The following is a 23,871-nucleotide window of genomic DNA, read 5'->3' as shown; positions in this document are numbered from 1 at the left end:
GCTGTATAGTAACTGCGTTATTCATATGTGAAAAATGCTGTATAGTAACTGTGTTAGTCACGTGTGAATAATGCTGTATAATATACATTTAGTATTCACGTGTGAATAATGCTGTATAGTAGACTGTATTTGTTAATTCACATGTGAATAATGCTGTATAATAGACTGTATTTATATTATTCACATGTAAAAGTACCTACCGGTAAATGTTTATTGTGAGTGAACTGTGGTGCTGATCAATACAGTACTTTATTTTCTATAAGTGTCCAATTCACTGGATCTTTTTAGATATCAGGATTCAAATCTTCATAAAAACCCAGAAAGAACCACCCACACTATCTTTGTTTGAGAATCTCCACTTTTTTATTTATAGAAAAACTGTTTAGTACAGTCGTTGAGGTTTTCCCATGGTGCTCTTAATGTAAAGGGCACGCACGTTCTGCCAGTTCTTCTTGAGCAGGGACACCAGGAAGTTGACGGCTAGGTGGATATTGTACACCAACTCGTCCTCGGTCATCTTCACATGGCCCACAGCCACAGCCAGACAGAGTACCTGAACACAAATGTTGGGTCAAGTTTATAACTACAAGATGGGCGGAACCAGTAGCGTCAGATGCTACATACGTACCTTCTTCATCTGGAACTTGATAGTGGACTTGACCTCATCCACTTTGGTGTTCAGGTTCTCATTGTGAGTGAGCAGCGAGGGGAACTTTCCGGCCTTGTTCAGGCCAGGACCGAGGATACGAGGAATCTGCTTGATCAGAGACTCTGAGGCCAGGAAGGCGTCGTACTTCTTTGCTATAAAAGAAGCAAACATTAACAATCTTGATATAAATAATTCCCTGGAGTAGAACTTGGTGATATAAAAAAACATTGCGATTACTTTTTTCCATATCAGTCGATAGTAGGGACATAACAGTTTTGTAGATACGGCGGTATTGGATGCAACAGTTTTGTAGATAGGGCGGTATTAGTTTAAAAATGTTCTCAATAATGCCATGATGTGTGACAGTACCAAATGGAAACCTCGGAGTTTAGTTTTTTCTGGCTCTTACTGTGGCAGGTCTGAAAATAAACATCCACCAGAATCCTCTGTGCAGTGCAGAAGAATGTGGGTCACTTTGTAGTAGGGGAATTGTATTTTTCGAAACCCGTTCTTAACTTTTTAAAAGGTACGTTGCTAAGAGACAAATCCTTGCAAAAAACAATGTGGCAGAGGCACGTGCCACGTTCGTCACGAGTGTTCCAAGCAAAAACAGACTATCAAGGCGCTTAGTGCTGAGGGAGAGCACCTGCTGCACACTGGTCTTCATAAGCTACATCACGTGGAAAAGATGAAGCGAGCAAAGCTAAACATCAAATTGTAAAGTATTTACATTACTAAAAGTGTAAATGTGAACCAACTTTTCTGAGAAAGTGCATTTTTAAAATTGATAAACTAAACATGTCCACTGTAGAGGACACTGCCTCCCTGAAAGTTTAAGTTAAGAGACTGTGGATGTTCCCGCACTTCACTGTACACTTTGATATTTTTGTTTTTTGGACATTGATCACAATATTATCATACCGTGGCGTTAATACCATGAAATTTCGATATCGTTACATTCCTGGTTGATTATATTGTGATACATATTCTAGTTAAATAACTGTTTTTAAATTCTGGTAATGAGTGAAATGTAAAAACATCAGCTTATCTTGGTTGAAAAAATTTTTGTCAGGGGTTGAACATACCTAGTCTTCTGAAGAACATACTTTCAGATTACAGGCTCCATGTACAGTATCCTATTGCATAGTTACACACTGTCAATATTTCACAAACATAATTGTGCTCACAGCTCTTAATGTCCATATGTATGTTCTCAAAGCGATTGTGGTGTAAGTTACATGCACACGGGTGGACATGTAAGACCGAGGCATCAACCACGTCTACTGCCTCATAAACAGCACATGCAGTAAAACAGTGCAATGTGTGACATTATCTCATGTTTTAACATTTATTTGACAAAACAAATACATTTAAACACAAATGTTTCATTTTGTCCGGCTGCACACATGCGTGTCTTGCCTTATGATACACGGGCAATTACAACTACTTTCTCTTCCATTAAGTGTGCTGATTTTAATTATGATAAACATTAATGAAGATTTACACATCCAGAAGTGACAAAAATTTTTTATGGATCATGTGATATAAAGATGCACAATACGCATGATGTACTCTACACTATAACGAAAACATTTATACTTATACAAACCATACTTCTGGAATGTCTTCAAAGTTATTGTGAGCATTTTACGCTTTTGTTAAATTCGCCCTATCCTATTTTACTCACGACGGAGCGAGATCGCTTTTTCACCAAATCTTTGTGTTAAGTTGATGTTGCTACAGTCATCTTTAGCAGGCTAATCATACATCTGTTAAAACATGGACAAATTAACACTATAGAAATGTGTCTATTACTATCGTACTAAATTCATGTATAAGAATTTTGTTTTCATCTGAGCCCGACCCTGAGGTGTAAGCAAAGTCCTCACCAAGCTTCTTGACCAGCTTCTTGTTCTTGTTGAGCTTTTTAAGGGCATCTACATCCATATGTGGCAGACTGGCTACTTTGGCCTCATCACAATGTTGCTGGTCTCCCAAAACGCAGACAGAGAATTTGGGCCTGGGGAGAGTCTTCAGCCTGCAATAGAAAAAAAGATTACTCACAATTCACGTGATCCATTTCCTCTGTTAAAGAGAAAGGTTTCTTACCCATACCGCCAAAATGACAGCGGTCCAGGTTACTTCATTCATATTAAATTGAACATTGGTCGACCTGAGGTCATGAACCTAAAACAGCTCAATCCCTTTAGGCCTCCCCTCATGTTTTAAGACCCAGGGTAGGGGTCCGTCTGCCTAGCCTCCACCAGCCAAAGCTAGGTCAGCTTAGTCAGACTACCCAGAGTACTTCTCCATGGCTGCCCCTAGCCTGTCTGGACCTCACTACGACTCAATTAAGTCCTATTTTTAACATTCAGACAGGGCTGGATGCAATCAAGGAAAAGGTTGGGTGGGACAAACCTGACTGTGCCAGAGAAACGCTTGTCCTTCTGGGGATCATAGTTTTTCAGACTGATCTGCAGCTCCACCGACTCCACAAACCTTTACATAAAAATCTCAAGTTAGTACCTCAGCACATTTTTCAAACACAATGTCAGATATCTTACTTTCTCTTCTTAGTCTTGGAGCTCTGCAGGACCTCTTTGACAGCATCAGACAACGTTTCTCTGGAAACCTTACTGCAATCAACACCAGTAGTTAGTACTATGATCAATGATAGTTACAAAACTAAATGTGGTGTATAAACAAAAATGGAGATGTTTGTATATAGTATATTATTGGTACAAATGTTTAACAAACACGTGTACAGGGATATTTCACAGCTGTTTGTCTATTTATTTACCGTGTGTATTTTAAAACACTGTTTATATTGTAAACAATGTGTATTTATAATATGTGGTGTATAGGAAATGTCACTTTTCTACGAAGCTCATCATGTAATTGAATTTATTTATCGGGTAAGGCGAAATAAGTGCTCAACTTCAGCGTAAACCCTTTCGGTCTGTAACAGTGTCAATTTATGAATGTAAAACCGTTCGTTTATTTTGTTGACCACTGACCGAAGAAATAAACTAATACAAACATGTTCAAGTGTGACTAAAAGTATTGGAAGTGACGGCAGCGAGAGAACCGAGGCGACTCTCGGAGCTAATGTGTTAGCTAACGTATTAGCTTCGAGTGGTGACCGTATTACACAAGTCAAAACCGCACAAATCTATTCATATTACAAAAACCGTGAAGTTTCACTACTACTTAATGTTTTATGTAGCGAAGTGTGAGCTTTAATGGGTCGGATGACAGTGGATGGACTAGGATTTTAACATGACACCACCACCGATAAAACTACTGGTGGTAAAAATTATTGCAAAGTGGTTAAAAGGTCTGCCTATTACAAAGGGAAAACGCTGCCGTTATTGACATTCGTATGTAAAAACGTATATAAGTGGACAAGCAATCGAAATGGCACTTTGACTAAATGTGCATTGTACCTCATGATGGAAGCTTCTCCCTCTTGTCTCGCTACGTTAGAAAGGAAGAGTGGGAGGAAATTGCGTATTGAAAAAGGGTCCAGTATGTGACGTCATCATCAAGCGTCACTGACGTGCTTTTTAATATATACCTTTATTTATAAAATTGAACATTTACAAACAAATATATTAACAAGGACAGTGCAAAACAGTACCAGGTTGTTGTTAATTCAATAAAGTAATTATAGTACGATGTAAAGTATATATATGTAGTAATAGGCTCACACAAGTTCTGTAAATAGTTTAAATTTGGAGCACAGTATCATCGTTTTCACAGCTTTTTGGTTGATAGTGTTTTAAAGTAAAGTTCTAACTCTTTTTAAAGGCACAAATAACAGGGTGGGAGAAACTTATATTTATGAATATAAAACTTAGCCAATAGTATAATGAGGTTGCAAAGGTAAAATTCCTCTTCACATTTTTTCTCATATTGTGTAACCCCAAATAGCACATCTTTAAGACAAATTACAAATTCGTCATAAATTTTGTCCGAGATGAAAGGACAGATGCCTTGCCATAGAGATCGAGTGCTTTCACAGGTCCAAAACAGGTGGTAAACGGTCTCTAGATGCATGCTACTGTTGAAAAGAGAAACTGGAAAATGTGATGTATCATGTTGAATGCTTGCATGTTCAAAATACACTCAAATTCAACTCAACACAGGGTGCAGGTAACATCAATGTCCTTTTTGTATCTAACATCACAGTCTTTACAGGGTAATAAAGATGAATGAGTTTGAATGTGAGTGTGAATGTTGTCTGTCTATCTGTGTTGGCCCTATGATGAGGTGCCGATTTGTCCAGGGTGTACACTGCCTTCCGCCCGATTGTAGCTGAGATAGGCGCCAGCGCCCCCCGTGACCTCAAAAGGGAATAAGCGGTAGGAAATGGATGGATAGATGGAGTTTGAATTTAGTGGCGACTTGTCCAGGGTGTACGCCACCTTCCGTCAAAGGGACAATCGGTAGAAAAAAGGATGGATGGATGTACATTGACCTGTAGACAATATAGTAAATATTCATTACAATAATATGTCTATTGAAAACTTTACACATATTTATGGGATTCTTTTCAATGCTGCTTGGAGAGACTTTTTTAAGAATGTCTCATGGATCATCAAGCACTCAGATAAGGATTGTTTGTTTGGAGGCTTCACCTAGAAAATAAAACAGACCATCAAAAACTGATGGATCAAACGATGTTGAAAAAAAGTCAGCTTATATACACACACAGCGGAATTAAATATACTTACAAAGCTGGCATACTTTGTGAGGATAGTCAACAACATTTTGGCAAAGTTCATAGACTTTATGAATCGGGGACCCTGGCAAACCAGCTGGGCAGTCAGCTGGGTGAACAGTTCTTCATTTATATCAGGCTGTAAAACAAACGTGACATGTCAGTGAAAGGGAATATTATGACTACAGGATCAATTTACTAACCTTGGAGTCCAGCAAGCTGTGAATAATAGAAAGCACTGGCTCACTCCATGATATTTTGAACGTCATTCTGGAAGTAAAAAAAGATAAATAAATAACACAAATTTAACAAAAGTGCATTTTTGATTGTTACAAGCAATGCAGCATTTAAAAGTCTCACTACTATTTTTAGACTATAATAAATATGTTTTGAGTTCACAAGAGTGCATTTGAAGAGTGTTGCCACAGTCTAGTCTTGATGGTGAATTTTAGCTTTTAGTAAGCCCCACCTATAACATGTCGATTTGTGTGTCTGTAGCTTTAGTGCTAATGAGTGTGGTGTTTGTCCATGCAAATCTATAAAAAAGTGCATTTTATCACCCACTTGTCTGACATAATAGAGGACATATATCATTGCATACAACAACATACACAGGACATAAACTTTATTATCACTAGCATACATATGTAAGCTACAGCAACATCATGTTGACATATTTACTGGAGAAAAACTACATTTTCAAACTGTAGCTGACCAGGCATTATTTTGAGATATGTAGCAAAGCCAATGGTTGAATTTTTTTTTACAAATTTGTCTTTGGAGAAACAAGTTGAGCTCATCTAACTAAGGGCAGTTCATTATGTCCTTGAGGAAGGAGTTTTTTTTAATTGATATTATGAATTCCCAAAACTTCTTCAAAAGGGAATGTTTGACATACACATTTTCTCAACGGTTAAGCTTGTTGTCCTTCAAAGGTCATAAGCTGGGTTTAGGGACACCTGTTACTTTTTTAACATCTTTTAAATTTTTATTTAGCATAGTAGGGGATATTTAAAAGTTTTGCCTTACTGAAGCACAAGAAGTGCGTAGTGGGAATCAAGACAGCTTTCTACCAGCTTGTTGAGCAGCTCAGCTTGGGCACTCCCTAAAAAACAATCAGAATTCAATCTATGGTATGCTTGAACTATGAGGTGATGTTTCCTCACCTAAACTCTCATCCTGGAGAAGCGGTCCAATCAAAGCATGGCACATTGATCTAGTGTAGTGGCTGCAGAGTGACATCACCACGGTCACCAGGCATCTGGAGGCTGGCTCTGTGAGGGACAGTACCTGCACACAGCAATGACTTCTAACCCTGACAGTATTGTGTACATTTAGGTGAATAGTGAGCATGTACCCTCTGCAGCAGGAGGTTCTTGATGAACGTCACTGCCGTGCTGAAGCTGAGGTCAGGCGAGAGAGCCAGTATGCTGCTGCAAAGTTTAGGCAGAGTCTGTTCTGCTATGTCAGACAAACTCAGCATGGAACAGAGCACCGCCACCTTTTTACACAAGAGAAGATGTGGAATTATGCTTTTTCTCCTGCATCATCAAATCCCAATCTTTGCTTGGATGCTCTTGTTGATACAAGAATACAATAGACTGTACAGTGGTACCTCAACTTACAAGTATCTTAACTTACGAGTAATTTGAGATAGATGTCACAGCTTTTTGTTATGCTTTAAGTTGTGAGTATACCTTGAATTACAAGAAGAATAACATTCCCCTATGACAGGGGTGCTCACACTTTTTCTGCAGGCGAGCTACTTTTCAATTGACCAAGTCGAGATCTACCTCATTCATATTTATAATTTATATTTATTTATTTATGAAAGAGACATTTTTGTTAACAAGTTAATGGTGTTTAATGATAATACAAGCATGTTTAACACATAGATTCCTTTCTTTCATGAAGACAAGAATATAAGTTGGTGTATTACCTGATTCTGATGACTAGCATTGATTGGAATTAGAAAGTGGTGCTGATAACCTCTGCATTTTCAAATGGAGGAGAAAAAAAGTCCTCCTTTCTGTCCGATACCACATGAAAGTGGTTGGGATTGGAATCAGACAGTGGTGCTGATAACGTCTGCATTTTCAAATGGAGGAGAAAAAAAGTCCTCCTTTCAGTCCAATACCACATGAAAGTGGTTGGATTTGGCATCTCATTTGTCCAACTTGCATACTTGTTTTTAAACACTTTGTTATGAGAGTAGCATATGTGTGTGTGGCCCTTTAATGTGTGACAGCAGTTGAGTGACGTCAGTGAGTGTGTGGCCGAGAGAGGAGAGAGCGGTTGCTGAGGGCGGGGGAGTGGTTAGTGTTTTTGTGTGGGATTTTGACTGTGTGCTAGACGTAAAGAAAAAGCGACGATTTGCAACTAATCGCTGGACTTGTCATTTTGCCCTGGAGTCCGGAATTGTGAAGACCCACTGCCGGGTAAAGTGAAGGGTGTTGCCCCGAGAATCCATCGGCCCTGGAGAAGTGTCTCCCCTGCACTCCTTGACTACCGTCTAGGCGCCGGAAGCAGGAAAGGTGCAACAACTTTATAAGAAATACATTGGCATCAAACTCCGTAGCTTGCTAGCTTGTGCACGCTAGCTTTCTAAGACTCTTATTTTGTTAGCACAGGCAGGATGAAGCAGGTCTTTTATGGTGAAGACAGGAACTGTGCTGTCGGTCTTTAGAGTTTTGACAGCTGGTACGGCCCAAGAGTCTGTTGAAATAAAAAGTGTTTCCCTCCGTCCTGTCAGTGATTTTTTTCTTAATAATGAGCTCGCAACAGCCAGCGTCATCTCACAAGATCCCCGAAAGTGAAGTCTTGGTGAAGATTGATGATTGCTCATTTTTATGTCTATTTTTTTAATGCCTTGCTTGCGATCGACTGACACACCCTCCGCGATCGACCGGTAGCTCGCAATCGACGTAATGCCCACCCCTGCCCTATGACTATCTGCTGTATTTCTGATGGACTTGACTCCCACATTGTCTATTAATTTAACAATTCATTAACTATACCCACTCGACAGCAATTGCAGCCCATCATCCCAGAAGGTGGGTGCCTACATCCTCGGCCCCTTCTCAAGGATTCTTCTTTTTCCCCAGCTGGGGTCTTTAGAATTTTTCCTTACCCAGATGTGGGTTTTGATCAGGGGACGTTGATGTGAGTTTGGAAGCCCTTTGAGACACTTGTGATTAGGGAGACACGGACTATATAAATATATACTAAACTGCTACTGCTATACTATATATCTATCTTTGGTTTAAGTAATATTTGTAACAAGGCTGTGCCGTTTGAGCAATTATATTGTTACACATTGTTGTGCCTGTTTCGTTTACACACACAAAAAAAAACTGAGCCAAAAAGAGTTAATACAGTGTTACACTTTGTTGTTTCCGCTTTGACTACACATAAAACAAACATAAGTTTTGATGAGACCGTTGAGATGAGATCTAGATCCTGCCCTCCAACCATCGCAACTAAGAAAGTTGGTGCAAAGGAGAGGAACCCTTAATCAATATCGCCTACACGTAGCGTCAGTCCGCATCACACAAGCTGAACGCGTCCAAACGACAAACATACATATCCATACAAATATTGATGAACAACAGATGCAGTGCTTGACGTGTTTCAATGTGTTCTGTACAGTCCTGACTCAGCAAACTGCATGGTCGACCATACCATTTGGTACAAAGATATACTTGCTGTAAACTTTTCCCGTCCGTCATTCAAATACGTCTGCGCGGAACATAAACAGCGATTTCCTGTTTCCTATTGTTACACGAAAGAGACAGTCTTGCCAGATATCACGAGAGAAACAAGTTACAAGCTTTACAAAAACAAGTCGCGTGGACTTGGCCATTCTGAAAACCACAATGGAACACAATTACTACATTAGTTCATAAAACTTTTAAAAGGTTAAGTACCAATGATTGTCACACACACACACACACACACACACACACACACACACACACACACACACACGAGGTGTGGTGAGATTATCCTCTGCATTTGACCCATCATCTCCACCCCCCTGGGAGGTGAGAGGAGCAGTGAGCAGCAGCGGTGTCCGCACAAGGGAATCATTTTTTGGTGATTTAACCCCCAATTCCAACCCTTGATGCTGAGTGTCAAGCAGGGAGGTAATGGGTCCTTATTTTATAGTCTTTAGTACGACTCGGCCTGGGTTTGAACTCACGACCTACCGATATCAGGGCGGACACTCTAACCACTAGGCCACTAAGCAGGCATTGTAGTTACTCGCACTGTGTTCTACTGTATTGTTTTATCAAACAAATTTCCTGCCTAAAAGTTTTTTTTTTCTTTTTAAAAGGCATGTCACATGATCAACTTGTGGTGTTTTGAGAGGACCAACCACAAATTGATTTCACTTCACTTCAATGGGTTGGGCTGATTTGAGCTACGAGTGTTTTGAGTTAAGACCTTGTTAATGGAGCGCAACGTGTTTGTGACCTAAGGTACCACTGTAAAGGGTTTTTCTTTTCAAATGTAAAATGATCACAGAACATACTTGTTTGGGGTCACAGTCATTAAACACTTGAAACACATCTGTCGAGCTCTGGTCCCACTGTGAAAAACATGACAGTCACAGACAGTTATGACAAATCTGCGGTAAAACAGAAAAACACTAATTTCTTACCTCTGTCTGGCTTTCCAGCAATTCCTTTATTTGGTGAGCAGATGTCTGCACAACAGCATAGAAAGATAATTCATGTTTAATCTATTGGCTCTCAATATTAGCAAGGACAGCGTCCGTTAATCATATTATCTCCCCCTGGTCCTGGACTTTAACACCTGCGTTTTAGAAAAAGAAATGTAGAAATGGTCAAAACTGACATTAAGCCATGTATCTTACCATGATATGTTCAGGTAGAAAATCACAGCTGTTGTCCTGTACAGTCATCTCATTTGAAGCACCTCCTTCCAATTTTTCTGCCACCTAGGACCGTGTTGCAAATGTCAAGGTTACCAGAATACTCATATTTCTCCTGTTGTATAAAAATGAGGTAAAATTGTAAAAATAGTATGTACCTTAATGTCATCAGGCAGATGATCCTGAGTGCTTTCATGTGCTGGTTCCTCTGCATCCAATCTCTCCTCTCTCACTTCCTCTGTATGCACGTGCCCACTTCTACTTTCTTCCATCTTCAATCGCTTGCTCTGCTGCAATAATTCCTCATCCGAATCCAGAATATCAAAGTTACCCTTCCTTTTCTTTTGTTTCCCCAACTCCAACAAACAAGGCGTATTCTGATGTTCCTCTATTTCAATGCTGAAGCACTCGGCCCACCCTCCAGTGTCTCCACCCAATCGCTGGGAAAGCTTTTCAAGTCTGCCATGGCATACTGGAGTAAACAGGTGCTCCTTATTGAGGGAGCCCAGATTTCTCTCAAGTTGTCTCGTCAACGCACTAACCCAAGGACTAGGGCTGCTGTCCTGACTGAGGCACTGAAGAAGACGGAGAACAGCAGCTTTGGGAAGAAGCGAGTGGATCAGGTAGATGAACGTCAGCAGGTTTTGTTTGAACAATGCAGGAAACAGGCACACCAGGGCTTTGCTAGAATATGTGAGATAAAAAAATGGTAATTACATGAGGGACAATAAAGCAATTTTAGACATTGCACTGTAAGGAAAATAATTATAAAACACACCAACTTTTCTCCTATGTTAAATATGTGTGGTGTATGTATGTTCTTTCCACTTCTGAATTATGGCTCTTATGGTGTCAACTGCAAGATTCCAAAATATATATCTGTAATCGCTTGCATCAGTCTGCTTACAATAAGATTCCAGGAGAGCAATATCTGAGGGATGTCCATCTCTAAAGATATGATGAGGTGGATGACCAGCTGATTACTGAAGCAACCAAATGAAAAAGTACATTTTGGAATCAGATATTTGTTTTACTTTCTTAGGCCAAATCTGTCAATCAACTTCAGCCGTGAACAAATATATATGTTTTTTTACCCCTTGAAGGGCTTTTGATCAAATGATGTCACAGTTGTCAATTAGTATAAATTGGTTGTTTTACTCATTTTAAACCAGTGACATTTTCTGATCAAAAAAGACTTCACAAGCGTAAAAAAAACAAAAAACATACATGTTTGATATTTTTGTTTAGGACTGAAGTTTACTGAGAAAATTTAATTGAAAAAGTTAACTTTATTTTATTGTCCTGTTTGGCTTTTGGGATGGAATGAATGTCCCCATATGGTAAAGCATTGGTATTATCGGCTGCTCTTTAACAGGGATGTTCAACTAAACTATTTTGGAGGCCACATTTCCAGAAAACTATAAGAACTGGGGAATGGGATCTTCTCCCTTCGTATTTGTCCTATTCTTTATATTCCTGATCATCAGAGTCCTCTACAGTATTTTTTAATTTTCTCAGAGTTACAGAGTGCTTTGCTGTTTTTAATGACCTTCTGAAAAAAAAAAAGCTAGTCAAAGATCATCTCTATGACAGCACTCTAGTGTTTTTAGGAATCTGCAGCATAAAATGTGAGGTTCACACAAGTTTCTTGAACCGAACTCATGGGCCACCAGTTAAAATAGCCCAAATGATGAAAAATAACTTAACTCAAAGGGTTCGGTATGGTGTTATTCTAGAGACGGATTTGGGTCCAAAGCTGCAAGTTCAATATCCATGTACAGTATTATTGTAAATCTGAAGTGTTTTTTGGTGCATGTTTCTCAACTTTTGGATCTGCCTTTGGGGATGCCTTTTGTTCATGGATAGCTGGCTAGCATGACTATCTGCATGCTCTCTGCCACACCGAAGTCCGCGTAGAAAAACTGGGGCAGATGTGGTGGAAGAAACAGGGCTGCGGAGCTAGCACTGAGCGTCGAGGTGGAAAAGCTTCACGGCTTATTGAGCATGTATCGAACATTTTGGTCTCTCTGGATGGATTCTTGCTCATCCGCGCAGACTGAACATTGGCCAAGAGCTCGTGGGCAGCCTTGGACAGTCGGCTCTCTTGGTTACTTTGTTGAGTCTAGTCCTGTCTCTGGCCGTGCTGCACTCCCACTCCAGCAGACAATTGGTGGAGAGTGTGAGAAGCCACCAGTCAATATGGATGTTAAATGGTGTTTTTGTTCAGTTGTTTGTCTAAGTATGGTGCAATCGTATGTCTGCAATATTTATTATTTATTGCTCATTTTTTGGTTCTGTTTTGTTTGACTTTTGTAGTTGAATTCAGAAATGGCAGCTGGTTGCATCAGCTCTGTGCTCCTTTAATGCTGTTTATGTTTATTGTTTATTTTATGTTTCTCTCTTATTTTCATGTGTTTTTACCTTATTTTGTGGACTTTTGTATCTGCAATGCAACCACATAATTTCCCCATTGTGGGATGAATAAAGTCAATTCTACCCTATCCTGAAGTGTAGTCCAGTGATAGAAAATTCAAAACCTACTTTACTGAGTGACCCAATGAAGCAAATAAGGAACTCCTACTAATCAGGTACTAATTCCGCATGGAGACAGGAGGAGATGTGGCGGAAAATATAGGGCTGCGGAGCTAGCGTTGAGCATCGGGATGGACGAGCTTCACAACCCCTGGCTGATTGAGCATGTATTGGACATTTTGATCGAGCTGGACGGATTCTCCCTCATCCACGGCAACCGAACATTGTCTGAGAGCTAGTGGGCAGCCTCGTACAGTTGGCTCTTTTGGTGGCTTTGTTGGGTCATTTGTTGGTTTTTCGTTGTTTTACTTTTGTAGCTCTATGTAGAAATCACACCGCTGAAGCGTCAGCATTGCATCATATTGTTCTCTTTTCCTACTATATACTGGTACAAAACATGGATGAGATGGTAACTTGTCCAGTGTGTACACCACCTTCCGCCCGATTGTAGTTGATAGGCACCAGAGCCCCTTGAAACCCCCAAAGGGAATAAGCGGTAGAAAATGGATGGATGGATAGTATGCATATATCTAAAATTTAAAAAAAAGGCTTTTTTAAAAGGAAGGGTTTTTAAGCCTTTTTTTAAAAGCATCCACTGTCTGAGGTGACCTCAGGTGGTCAGGGCGAGCGTTTCACAGACTGGGAACAGCGGAGCAGAAAGCCCAGTCTCCTAATGTTCGTAGCTTAGTCCTCGGAGGTTGGTATAGGTTAGTCTGTCCGGAACGGAGGTGTCGTGTGGAGCAGTGGTCCTCAACCTTTTTGTATCCGCGGACCGGTCAACGCTTAATAATTTTCTCCCGCGGCCCGGGGGGGGGGGGGGGGGGGGGGGGGGGATACTTTTTTTCTTTTCTTTTTGTCATGAAAAAGGGAGGTTTTTGTGTTTGGTGCACTAATTGTAAGTGTATATTGTGTTTTTTATGTTGATTTAATTAGAAAATAAATAAATAAATAAAACATTTTTTTTTTGTTTTGAAAAATGAATAAAAAGAAGTGCCTTGCAATAGTCTAGCCTGCAGTACTATTCTGTATGTATTGTAGCTTTTGGATGTTCTTACTGGGGATCACGACAAGAACTGCGTTGCAAGTCTAGCGTGCAGCACTATTCTGTATGTATTGTAGCTACCATGAATTGATTAACGTGGACCCCGACTTAAACAGGTTGAAAAACTTATTAGGGTGTTAGCATTTAGTGGTCAATTGTACGGAATATGTACTGCACTGTGCAATCTACCGTATTTCCTTGAATTGCCGCAGGGTATATAGTATGCGCCTGCCTTGAAATACTGCTGGGTCAAACTCGTTAACCAAAATAATTAGCGCATGCTTAGTATTACAGCCTGGTCAAACTCGTGACGTCACGAGTGACACTTCCCCTGTCATCATTTTCAAAATGGAGGAGGCTGATTTCAATACCGGTAATTTGAAATCGCATAAAGGGAAGAAGATTAAGAGCTATTCAGTAGGATTTAAGGTCCAAGCTTACATCACACTCAAATTTTTACTGCATACCTTTGGTAAGTGTTGGAGTGAGAAGAGGTTTTAAAATAATTAGCGCATGCTTACTTTTACCGCATGCTTTTGGTAAGCGCAGGAGAAGAGGTTTTAAATTAATTAGCGCCCCAGCGGCAATTCAAGGAGATACGGTACTAATAAAAGAATCAATCAATCCATCAATTTGAGTGTTCTTGCTGGGGATCCCGACAAGTGCGTTGCAGTAGTCTAGTCGTGCATTAATTTAATAGGGCAAATGATCGCATATATTGGGCAGTACAGTGAAAGAGAGGTTAGTGCATCTGCCTCACAATACGAAGGTCCTGAATAGTCCTGGGTTCAATCCCTGGCTTGGGATCTTTCTGTGTGGAGTTTGCATGTTCTCCCCGTGACTGTTTGGGTTCCCTCCAGATACTCCGGCTTCTTACCACCTCCAAAGACATGTACCTGGGGATAGGTTGATTGGCAACACTAAATTGGCCCTAGTGTGTGAATGTGAGTGTGAATGTCTGTGTTGGCCCCCTGATGATGTTGCTACTTGTCCAGGGTGTACACCGCCTTCCACCCGTTTGTAGCTGAGATAGGCACTAGCGACCCCAAAGGGAATAAGCAGTAGGAAATGGATGGATGGATTATCGCATATTATAGTTTTAAAATTATTGCTCGCACGTTTGTCCATCAACTATTGTCAATGCAAATGCTACTTTCAACCCTCAGCCATGTAAAACAAGCAGGTACACGCAGACATTATACTGCTTCTATCCCGATGCCTCGCAAAACCCGCGTCACGTGACTACAAACTTAACACATTGGCTCTTTCTTAGACACGAGCGCCTTAATTTACCGGAATTTTCTTAGGCACTACATTTGTTTCGACTTCATTTGTGTAAACTGAATTTTAACACTATTTTAACACAATGGTGTTTCTTCAGAAATGATAAGTGAAATTGTCGGCATAAATTTCATGTCAACAATCAGCTCAAAATTAAAATGAAGTTACACAATTCCTTGTGTTGATAAATAAAAACAAAAATTACCTCCAAGCCGCTACGTCAAACTAAAAGTGAAATGACCACTACTGAAGTTTTTTCTTCCAGCACTGACTTACACGGTAAGAGGTCGTCCATCCGTCCCTGGGTTGACGACTTCGTCTCGACAAAGCATGTCTACCAAGTTGGTCCACGACGACAATTCGGAGTTAGCCCGCTGCTGCCTTCGGAAAACATCCAGCGCCCTGTGGGCACCGGACACTCCAGAGAGCAATGACCGGACCAACAGTTTTGACTGGCTGTCAAAGCGGTCCAAAAAATGGTTAACGTTCATTTCGAGCTAGAACACTATTATCCGCCTGAGTTAGTTACTTTTCTTCTTCGTGAATGTAGCTGTTTAGGACACCACACCCCCATCTACTGGCCACCCACCTCATCTACACTACACAAGTATCAATAAAAAGAGCATGACGCGTTTTCAGTGAGACAAAATGTGAAGTATTTTATTTTTAGTGTCAGATTACAGCTTGTTTTAAAAGAAATAAAAAGGTTAGCCCTTAATGGTTATGCCAAAACTAGGGAATAATGTCATTGTAATTTATTCAAGTGTAATTCTTTAATTGGCATCAACCGTAAAGGAGTCCAGTACATTTTTTTTTTTTAAATCTTTAGACAATTTTTAAGAAAAACACCATTCACACACCACTTTTAAAATACCCATATATCTATTTCTCTCAGTATTGAGCCCTCTAATCTAACAAGAGGCAAAGAAAGTAAATGTATCTGTCAAAGTTTAAATCACTGTGGCTGCAGAAAGATATATACTGTATATAAAAAAACAACCGGTGGGCATAGCTGAAACTTAATCCTTAGTCATCCTCACAAGACGGCTTACATTAGTTTGAGTAAGGATGTGCGTACAATTCTTGTTTGCTGTCTACTGCAGCAGGTCAGATCAGATTAGTTCCTCTCTGGTTTAAGCAAGTCAGTGAAATCGGGCGCTATATAGTATGACCTCACATAAACCTGCATGGTGTATGAATACCCTTGCCTGCCCCAATAGTTCTAATTGTCCAAGGGCAGGAGTAGTTGTGTCATTACAACTGTGGGGTGACAATTTTCTGACCTATTTCAGTGGTTCAGACACTGAAAAAAAGAAAGGAAAAAGCTCAGTAACTGTAATTGTCTAGGAATAAAAAATCGTCACTGTCATCGTCGTCGTAATCATCAGCACTGAGAAGAGTCATGGCAATGAAGAAATTGAGCAGGTCTACGCCATCGTAGTCATCGTCGTCGTCATCATCATCGTCATCGTCATCATCATCCGTGTTGCACTAATCAGTAAAATACATGTTACTCGTGTTCACCAAAGTATGATTAGTCGAGGTTTGTGTGATACATACCAGAAATGAGCTACGTCGTGCAGACTTGTCATGCCGGTAAAGGCACTCCGACTTGAAGGGGCAGCATTTGTATCGTGCATAGTAAGTGCAGCTACGCTTACTAAGAAAAAGACAAGAGAGAGTGTTAATTTACATTGGTCATTCATCCAAATGATTAAGAATTAGGATTGAAAATTAGCGTGTTTTTTGTTTTGTTTTGCACGTTAAATGTTCTTAAATTTCATCTGTAAAAGTTGATCGTCAAAGTCCAAGCTAACAAAATTCCCTCCAAACTAAGTGCTTACTTAGTACATAGACTATGGGGGGCACAATTTGACTGCTCACACACTGCCTTTGTCCTGATATCTACCATCTAATCAAAAACAGTTTCAATCTGTTGAGTAAGAATATTAATGCAAACGTCTGCACCAAAAGAAACAGTCTTGCTTGATCTGTGCTAAAATGTCAAAGGGCCAACAGAAAACATAAATTAGCTGTTCGGTTTTTACACTTTGAAATGTTTATATCCTGAATTTTGAAAAAAAAAAAAAAAAAAAAAAAGCGTAATTTAAAAAAGGCAAAACTTTGTGATTTCAGTTATTAAGAGTCTCTTGGCTCACACTTCGGATATCCCTGTTTTAATAGCGCTTTATCAGGGTTGATCGTGTCATGCGACGTCAAATCTGTGAGCAGCCTCAACTATTTACCTTGTAAGCAGATGGACGAGAATTGCTACATAAAATATATATCACTTCACTTATTGCAGCTATAAATAATCAATGGCAGACCTATTTGTGAAGGACACATCTAGGCAAATAATCAATAGGTCAATTCATCGAATAGTTAAGTGCACCCCTGCACTTAACGTGTACCCCTGGGGGTACTTGAAGGTATGCCAAGGCGTACCTGAGGTGTTTTAAAAATATTCTAAAAATAGCAACAATTCAAAAATCCTTCACAAATGTATTTATTGAATAATACTTCAACAAAATATGAATGTAAGTTCATAAACTGTGAAAAGAAATGCAACAATGCAATATTCAGTGTTGACAGCTAGATTTGTTGTGGACATGTTCCACAAATATTGATGTTAAAGATATTTTTTTTTGTGAAGAAAGGTTTAGAATTAAGTTCATGAATCAAGATGGATCTCTATTACAATCCCCAAAGAGAGCACTTTAAGTTGATGATTATTTCTACATGTAGAAATCTTTATTCATAATTTAATCACTTGTTTATTTTTCAACAAGTTTTTAGTTATTCCTATATCTTTTTTTTGAATAATTAAAGAAAGACCACTACAAATGAGCAATATTTTGCTCTGTTATACAATTTAATAAACCAGAAACTGATGACATAGTGCTGTATATTACTTCTTTATTTCAACCAAAAATGCTTTGCTCTGATTAGGGGGTACTTGAATTAAAACAATGTTCACAGGGGGTACATCACTGAAAGAAGTTTGAGAACCACTGGGTTAGAGCCTTTTCGCAAAAAGAAATATTGTTTCCCCTCAAAATTCGACACACAAAACCCCATAATGTCATCGTAAAATGTTTTGTGGGTTTTCTCAAGTCTTTTTGACGACAATGCCACAAGCTTGGCAAACCTATTTTTGAGGACAAAACTGGATTTAATCCCTTTTGGTAAGGCTGCAACATAAAACGGGGAAAAGAGTGAAAAGCTGTGAATACTTTCCAGATACACTGCAAGTTAAAATAAAAAAATTACTAACTTTGCCAGCATCGATAAATGCCATGTTCGTGTGTTTGTTTCTTTTTTTTAATTGAATAGTTACCCCCAAGAATCAAATGGGGCCTAAAAATTCACAGCCCTACTGGAAAGTCGAAACTTTTTATTTCCCAGTTGGAAATTTCAACTGACACCGGTGTCTACAAAAGTAGGTGAACACGCAAATAACGATACTTGGAAATGCAGTTTATCAAATATTAGGACGAGGCTAAACAAACGCAAGGGGCAAGCCAGGAAAAGGAATGCTAATAGCTAAGCTAGCTTGAAACAACAGAAGAAACAAGTTCTTAGTAATTTGAGTGTAGATTGAACTACATTACAGCAAAAAATAAACCACTATTAACAAGTATGTCAGTAAGACCCTTTAAAGAGTAGTGTAATAACGGTTGATGTGTCAGCATTGTCATAGTTAGTACACAAAATGCAAATGACCGGATGCATCCATAAATTGGTGGGGTCTACATCAAGGCTAGTATCACTATGATAGATATTTTTATGTTTTTCTTAATGTAAAAAAATTCAGACCATAAGTCCATGGACACGGGAAGACTGAGCACACAAAAGATTTTAAGGAGTAATGTAGTAGTAGAGTTGTCTTGACACCGGTGTATTGCCATACATTACAAAACATAGCGGACCACAAAAAATGTCATACTGGCTTGGTTATGCTACATTAAACATGTTCTCTTGCACTCAAATCATTTTGGGAGATTAAAATAGACATTAAATACACAAAATTTACAATTTTACGTATACATATAGCCTGTCGTAGTCTACAATTAGGTTAAAATAGAATATAAAGCTTTACTGACAAAAATGCTTCATGATTCATGGTTGTCACTCTTGGTTTGGCTTTGAGAAAAATACAATCATAATACTAAAAACTATACTATGGCTAAAACTACACAGATAAGACATGTAGCAAGTAATTCAGTCATTTTACCTGACTGTCCAAAATAATTTACCTTAGATGAAATGTCTACTATGGCTATAAGATTTGTTATATTTCCCTTGGCCTCAGTCTGGACCTCCTCTCCAGGGGCCAGGCTTAGACTGATTTAATTTTATTTTATTTTAATATTTTCTCCCATTCCCCCTTCACTTGTTTACCTGTATCTCACCTTTTTGTAAGGGGCGCCAGAAGTTGGCAGACCCGTCAGCGATCCTGTTCTGTCCCCCTGTAATGTTTGTCTGATCTTGAATGAGATTGTGCTGAAAATTGTAATTTCCCCTCAGGGATTAATAAAGTATCTCTGATTCTGATGAGCGGTTTGGACTGCGCTGATTGGCAACAAGCCAAACATCTGTGCATGCGTCTACGTATCTGTATGTGCACAGCAGGGACGTGAGATAATTATATTACCTGTCACTCTTTAAACTCGTGTAGATCTGGATGCCACCTTTGCCTCAATACTGTAATGCTAACCTTGGGCGAAGCACGTTTTAAAGGCCCAATGAAACCCACTACTACCCACCACGCAGTCTGATTGTTAATATTTCATCATTGATATATAAACTTTGCAACACATGCCAATAAGGCCTTTTTAGTTTACTAAATTACAATTTTAAATTTCCTGGGAGTTTCGTCTTGAAAACGTTGTGTAATGATGACGTGTACACAAGACATCACAGGTTTTCAGGAAGTATGAGCGCTGCGCACACACACAGCTAAAAGTCGTCTGCTTTAACGGCATTATTACACAATATTTTGGAGATCTGTGTTGCTGAATCTTTTGCAATTTGTTCAATTAATATTGGAGAAGTCACTGTAGAAAGATGGAGTTGGGAAGCTTTAGCCTTTAGCCACACAAACACACGGTGATTCCTTCTTTAAAATTCCTGGAGGTGAAACTTTACCATGGATCAGAGCGCAGTCAAGCAAACATGAATCACGACGGAATGTCAACCAGCAGGTTTTGGTGAGAAAATTGTGGTAAAAAGTCGCTTCTTACCGGAGAAAAGCTGAGCTTGTGCCGCCCATAAAGCTGCCGTCGACCTCCCTGAGACATTGGCGTCAAGACACCCGTGGACATACACCTACGACTATCAGGTACTATTTAACTCACTTAAACACTAGCAACACAATAGAAAGATAACGGATTCCCCAGAATTAACCGTAAATGTGCCTAAAAACATCGGAATCCGTCCCAATGCAATCGCGTTTTTTTTTAACTTTTTTTTTTTCTAGTCCGTCGCTATCAATATCCTCAAACACAAATCTTTCATCCTCGCTTAAATTAATGGGGGAATTGTCGTTTTCTCGGTCCGAATAGCAGTTTTAGTTGGAGGCTCCCATTAAAAACAATGTGAATATGTGAGGAGCCATCAACATGTGACGTCATCGTCTGCGACCTCCGGTAGAGGCAGGGCATTTCTCTTAGCACTGAAAGTTGCGAACTTTATCGTGGATGATCTTTACTAAATCCTTTCAGCAAAAATATGGCAATATCGCGAAATGATCAAGTATGACACATAGAATGGACCAGCTATCCCCGTTTAAATAAGAAAATCTCATTTCAGTAGGCCTTTAAAGCGTATAACCTTTATTGATAGTTTTGCAGCCCAAATACCTCCACATTGCACTTCACGCACCCTCTTTATTAACCAGTAGATTCTGTTTTTTTGCTATTCTTCCTCTCTACACTCCTTTGGCTTGTATGCGCTCTGTGTATGCCTTTTGACACGTCATGCGCCTCAGCTTTGTATGTTAAAAAATAAGTACCGGTATTTTTCAAAGGCAATATAGTAACATTTTAATTCATTAGAACAGCTGTACTTTTATAGTACAGCCCTAGATATTAGGGTTTGATTTTTTTAAAAGTTATCATGTACTATTGACTTTGTTTTGCTCAAACAAAGACTGTTTTCACTGCTGGACTCTAGAAAGAGGTTCCGCAGCCTCAGCAAAAGAACCTGCAGGTTCTGTAACAGTTTCTTCCCTCAGGCCGTAAGACTCTTAAACGCATCATGATAATCCCCTCAATTCCCCCCAAAAAATGATTAACTCGCTGGAATATAAAGACAATATAACATACATCCATAAACGTGCAATATATTAATCTGTACCGTAATCTATTTATATCTGTACCTTATTGCTCTTTTATCCTGCACTACAACGAGCTAATGCAACAAAACTTCATTCTTATATGTACCGTAAAGTTCAAATTTGAATAATAAAGGAGGAAGTCTTATAACATTACGCTTTATGCATTTTCCTCAACTGTCTATTTTATGAGGGTAGACTTACAGTGCCACATGCCCTCTCGTTTCCAATCATGGAGTCAAAATGTTTCAGCTTACCTGAATTTGTCTTTGAAGTCAGCTATAAGACTTTCCTTGGCCTGGCCTTCAACCCAGTATTTGTTGGGCACGTAAAAGGGGGATCTCACCCTGCATTGTGGACAGGTTCTAAAGCAGACAACACAAATCTGTTAAACTTGTGAAAGGGGTTTTTCAAAAAAGGTACACCTACAATACCTACTTCACGACTTCCTGCCCGAGGTCCTTCGTTTTTCTCCATGTCATAATGCATTGTAGGCAGAAGGCATGGGTACAGTTGGGCAAGATTCCAAACATCTGGTTTCTTGGATCCATCTTTTCATACACCTTGTCCATGCAAATACCACAGATGACGTCTCGACTCTTGAGGAAAGCCTCTGATGTCCTGCTGGAACTCGAGGCCGCAGCAGCAGCACCCACGTCTTCAGTGGAATTGGTTGGGGCCTCCTGTCCAAATGACTTTTAACATAGGTAGGTAGGTATTTATTGTCATTGCAAAAGTACAACGAAACTTTGATTTTAAACATCAACTCTAACCTATTGGGGTCAACTTTAAATCACAAATAAAGCACACACAAACCTCTTTGCCATCACTTGCAGATGCCCATTCTGAGTTCTTAGGTGATCTTTGGTAAGAAGCATCTGCAGAAATGTTTAAAAAGGGAAGAGGTGAAAATCTGTCTGGATACACTTAATGCTGAATGGCAACAAATTACATTGGAATTGTTCCTCCGCTTGAAGGTTCCCAGTGTTTGAAGTGTGGCGTTCCCGCCTCGACGTCATCTCAGACATCACTGACCCCCTTCGGTCAGCAGGAGGTTGGACCATGGAGGAGATAGAAGATGAGGAAGAGGATGAGGAGGGAGAAGAGGAGGAGGAGACAGTTTGAGCAGTTACTCTTCGACCGCCACCATCCCCATGACTTTCAGGTTGAGGCAGGTGGATATACCTTGTCAAGAAACAAAACCATTACTCAGAAATGCACATCACGTTCTTCTTTATGGTACAATTGATCAAACAGCATTGTTTTATTACCTGCAGTGTTCACCATACCAGCATCCACCTTTCTGAAAATACCTACATATTTGGGATGACAGTGCAGTGGGATACTCGTGTCGATAGTTGCATGTTGTGCCATACCGGCATGAACCATTTATGAAATATCTACAAATTCAAAAAAAGGTGGGGGGGGGGGGGGGGGGGGGGGACATATCAAAACAGATCTCGACATGTGCCATTAGCAACATTGATTAAGAATAAGCAGTGTTATTACTCCCTGGCCATCCGAAATGAACGTTTTACACAAAGATAGGCAAAAGCTTAGCATTCAATTAATTTTCAATCGTGGTTACACAAATAAAATCTGTATATCAGCTCTGTTACTGCATGTTGAAACTTAACGAATCCAACACGTATCTTGCCGCTTTGGAATTCACCACCCACGTTTAGACATAAAGAAACTGGGTGACTTTATTGTGGGAAAACTAAGCCATGTTTTGGAGGAAAATGGCTACCAGAGTGTAACTGAACTTTTCCCGCTTCGAAGCAAACACCATCTACTCCCTTATACCGAGGTTGGTTTATTCAATGACCCTCGGAAATCCTAATCTCACTCTTTGGCTGCGGCTACATGTTAGCAACGACCAACCTTTAAAACAAGTCAAAGTTTTGATTTTAAGGCGACTCCTACTCGACACAAGAGTTAGACGAGATTTTTAATCACCCAAACATTACAAGTTGGACACAACACCTAAGAAAAACAATTAAAACTCTTCATTGTCTGATTTCCGTGCTGACGGTTAAGCCCACTCAACATGATGTTGACGAACCAAAGACTCAACTTTTTGGTTTCCGTTTGGAAACAGAAATCCACTTCAGCGATGGTGCGGTTTAAAATGGTTGCTTCTCGATTTTGGTAAAATAACATGTATTGCTTTAGCCTAAAAAAGGCGATAAATGTTGCTTACCTGCAGATAGCCCCGCTACGGTTTGAGGACGAGCGATCCATGGCGGAATCCTCCCGTCTGGTGTGTGTGTGTGTGTGTGCGTGTGCGTGTGCGCGTGTGTGTGTGTTTGTGCTGCTCTTGCTGCTGTGCATGCGATCTGACCGCTTCCCCCAACCGACTGTTTAAACAGTTGGCAGTTGGTCGCTTTCGCCAATTGGCGTAGCGACGAGC

The 23,871-nt window shown here is 39.8% G+C and overlaps 3 protein-coding genes across 3 annotated transcripts; all 3 read right to left on the bottom strand.

Moving 5' to 3' along the window:
* Positions 1–340: 340 nt before the first annotated feature.
* Positions 341–4,185, bottom strand: rpl10a (ribosomal protein L10a). Its single transcript, XM_061903504.1, has 6 exons — positions 4,096–4,185; positions 3,214–3,285; positions 3,068–3,148; positions 2,539–2,687; positions 629–801; positions 341–553 (listed from the first exon to the last, which is right to left on the bottom strand). Exons 1-6 carry the CDS (start codon positions 4,098–4,100, stop codon positions 383–385), a joined length of 651 nt encoding a protein of 216 aa, XP_061759488.1. The 5' UTR covers positions 4,101–4,185; the 3' UTR covers positions 341–382.
* A 24-nt stretch (positions 4,186–4,209) lies between these two features.
* On the bottom strand, positions 4,210–15,686 carry fance (FA complementation group E). The gene is made up of 11 exons (XM_061903503.1): positions 15,401–15,686; positions 10,428–10,953; positions 10,252–10,335; positions 10,036–10,080; positions 9,907–9,963; positions 6,730–6,873; positions 6,539–6,662; positions 6,402–6,477; positions 5,576–5,642; positions 5,386–5,511; positions 4,210–5,289 (listed from the first exon to the last, which is right to left on the bottom strand). Exons 1-11 carry the CDS (start codon positions 15,613–15,615, stop codon positions 5,191–5,193), a joined length of 1,563 nt encoding a protein of 520 aa, XP_061759487.1. The 5' UTR covers positions 15,616–15,686; the 3' UTR covers positions 4,210–5,190.
* A 70-nt stretch (positions 15,687–15,756) lies between these two features.
* Positions 15,757–23,871, bottom strand: mkrn4 (makorin, ring finger protein, 4). The gene is made up of 8 exons (XM_061903502.1): positions 23,662–23,871; positions 22,730–22,858; positions 22,411–22,643; positions 22,275–22,336; positions 21,897–22,153; positions 21,716–21,823; positions 16,685–16,784; positions 15,757–16,615 (listed from the first exon to the last, which is right to left on the bottom strand). The coding sequence occupies exons 1-8, from the start codon at positions 23,790–23,792 to the stop codon at positions 16,451–16,453; spliced, it is 1,185 nt and encodes a 394-aa protein (XP_061759486.1). The 5' UTR covers positions 23,793–23,871; the 3' UTR covers positions 15,757–16,450.

The sequence above is a fragment of the Nerophis ophidion genome, linkage group LG06 (genome assembly GCF_033978795.1).
Source record: "Nerophis ophidion isolate RoL-2023_Sa linkage group LG06, RoL_Noph_v1.0, whole genome shotgun sequence".
Lineage (NCBI taxonomy): Eukaryota > Metazoa > Chordata > Actinopteri > Syngnathiformes > Syngnathidae > Nerophis > Nerophis ophidion.
This window is presented reverse-complemented; position numbering and strand designations above follow the sequence as displayed.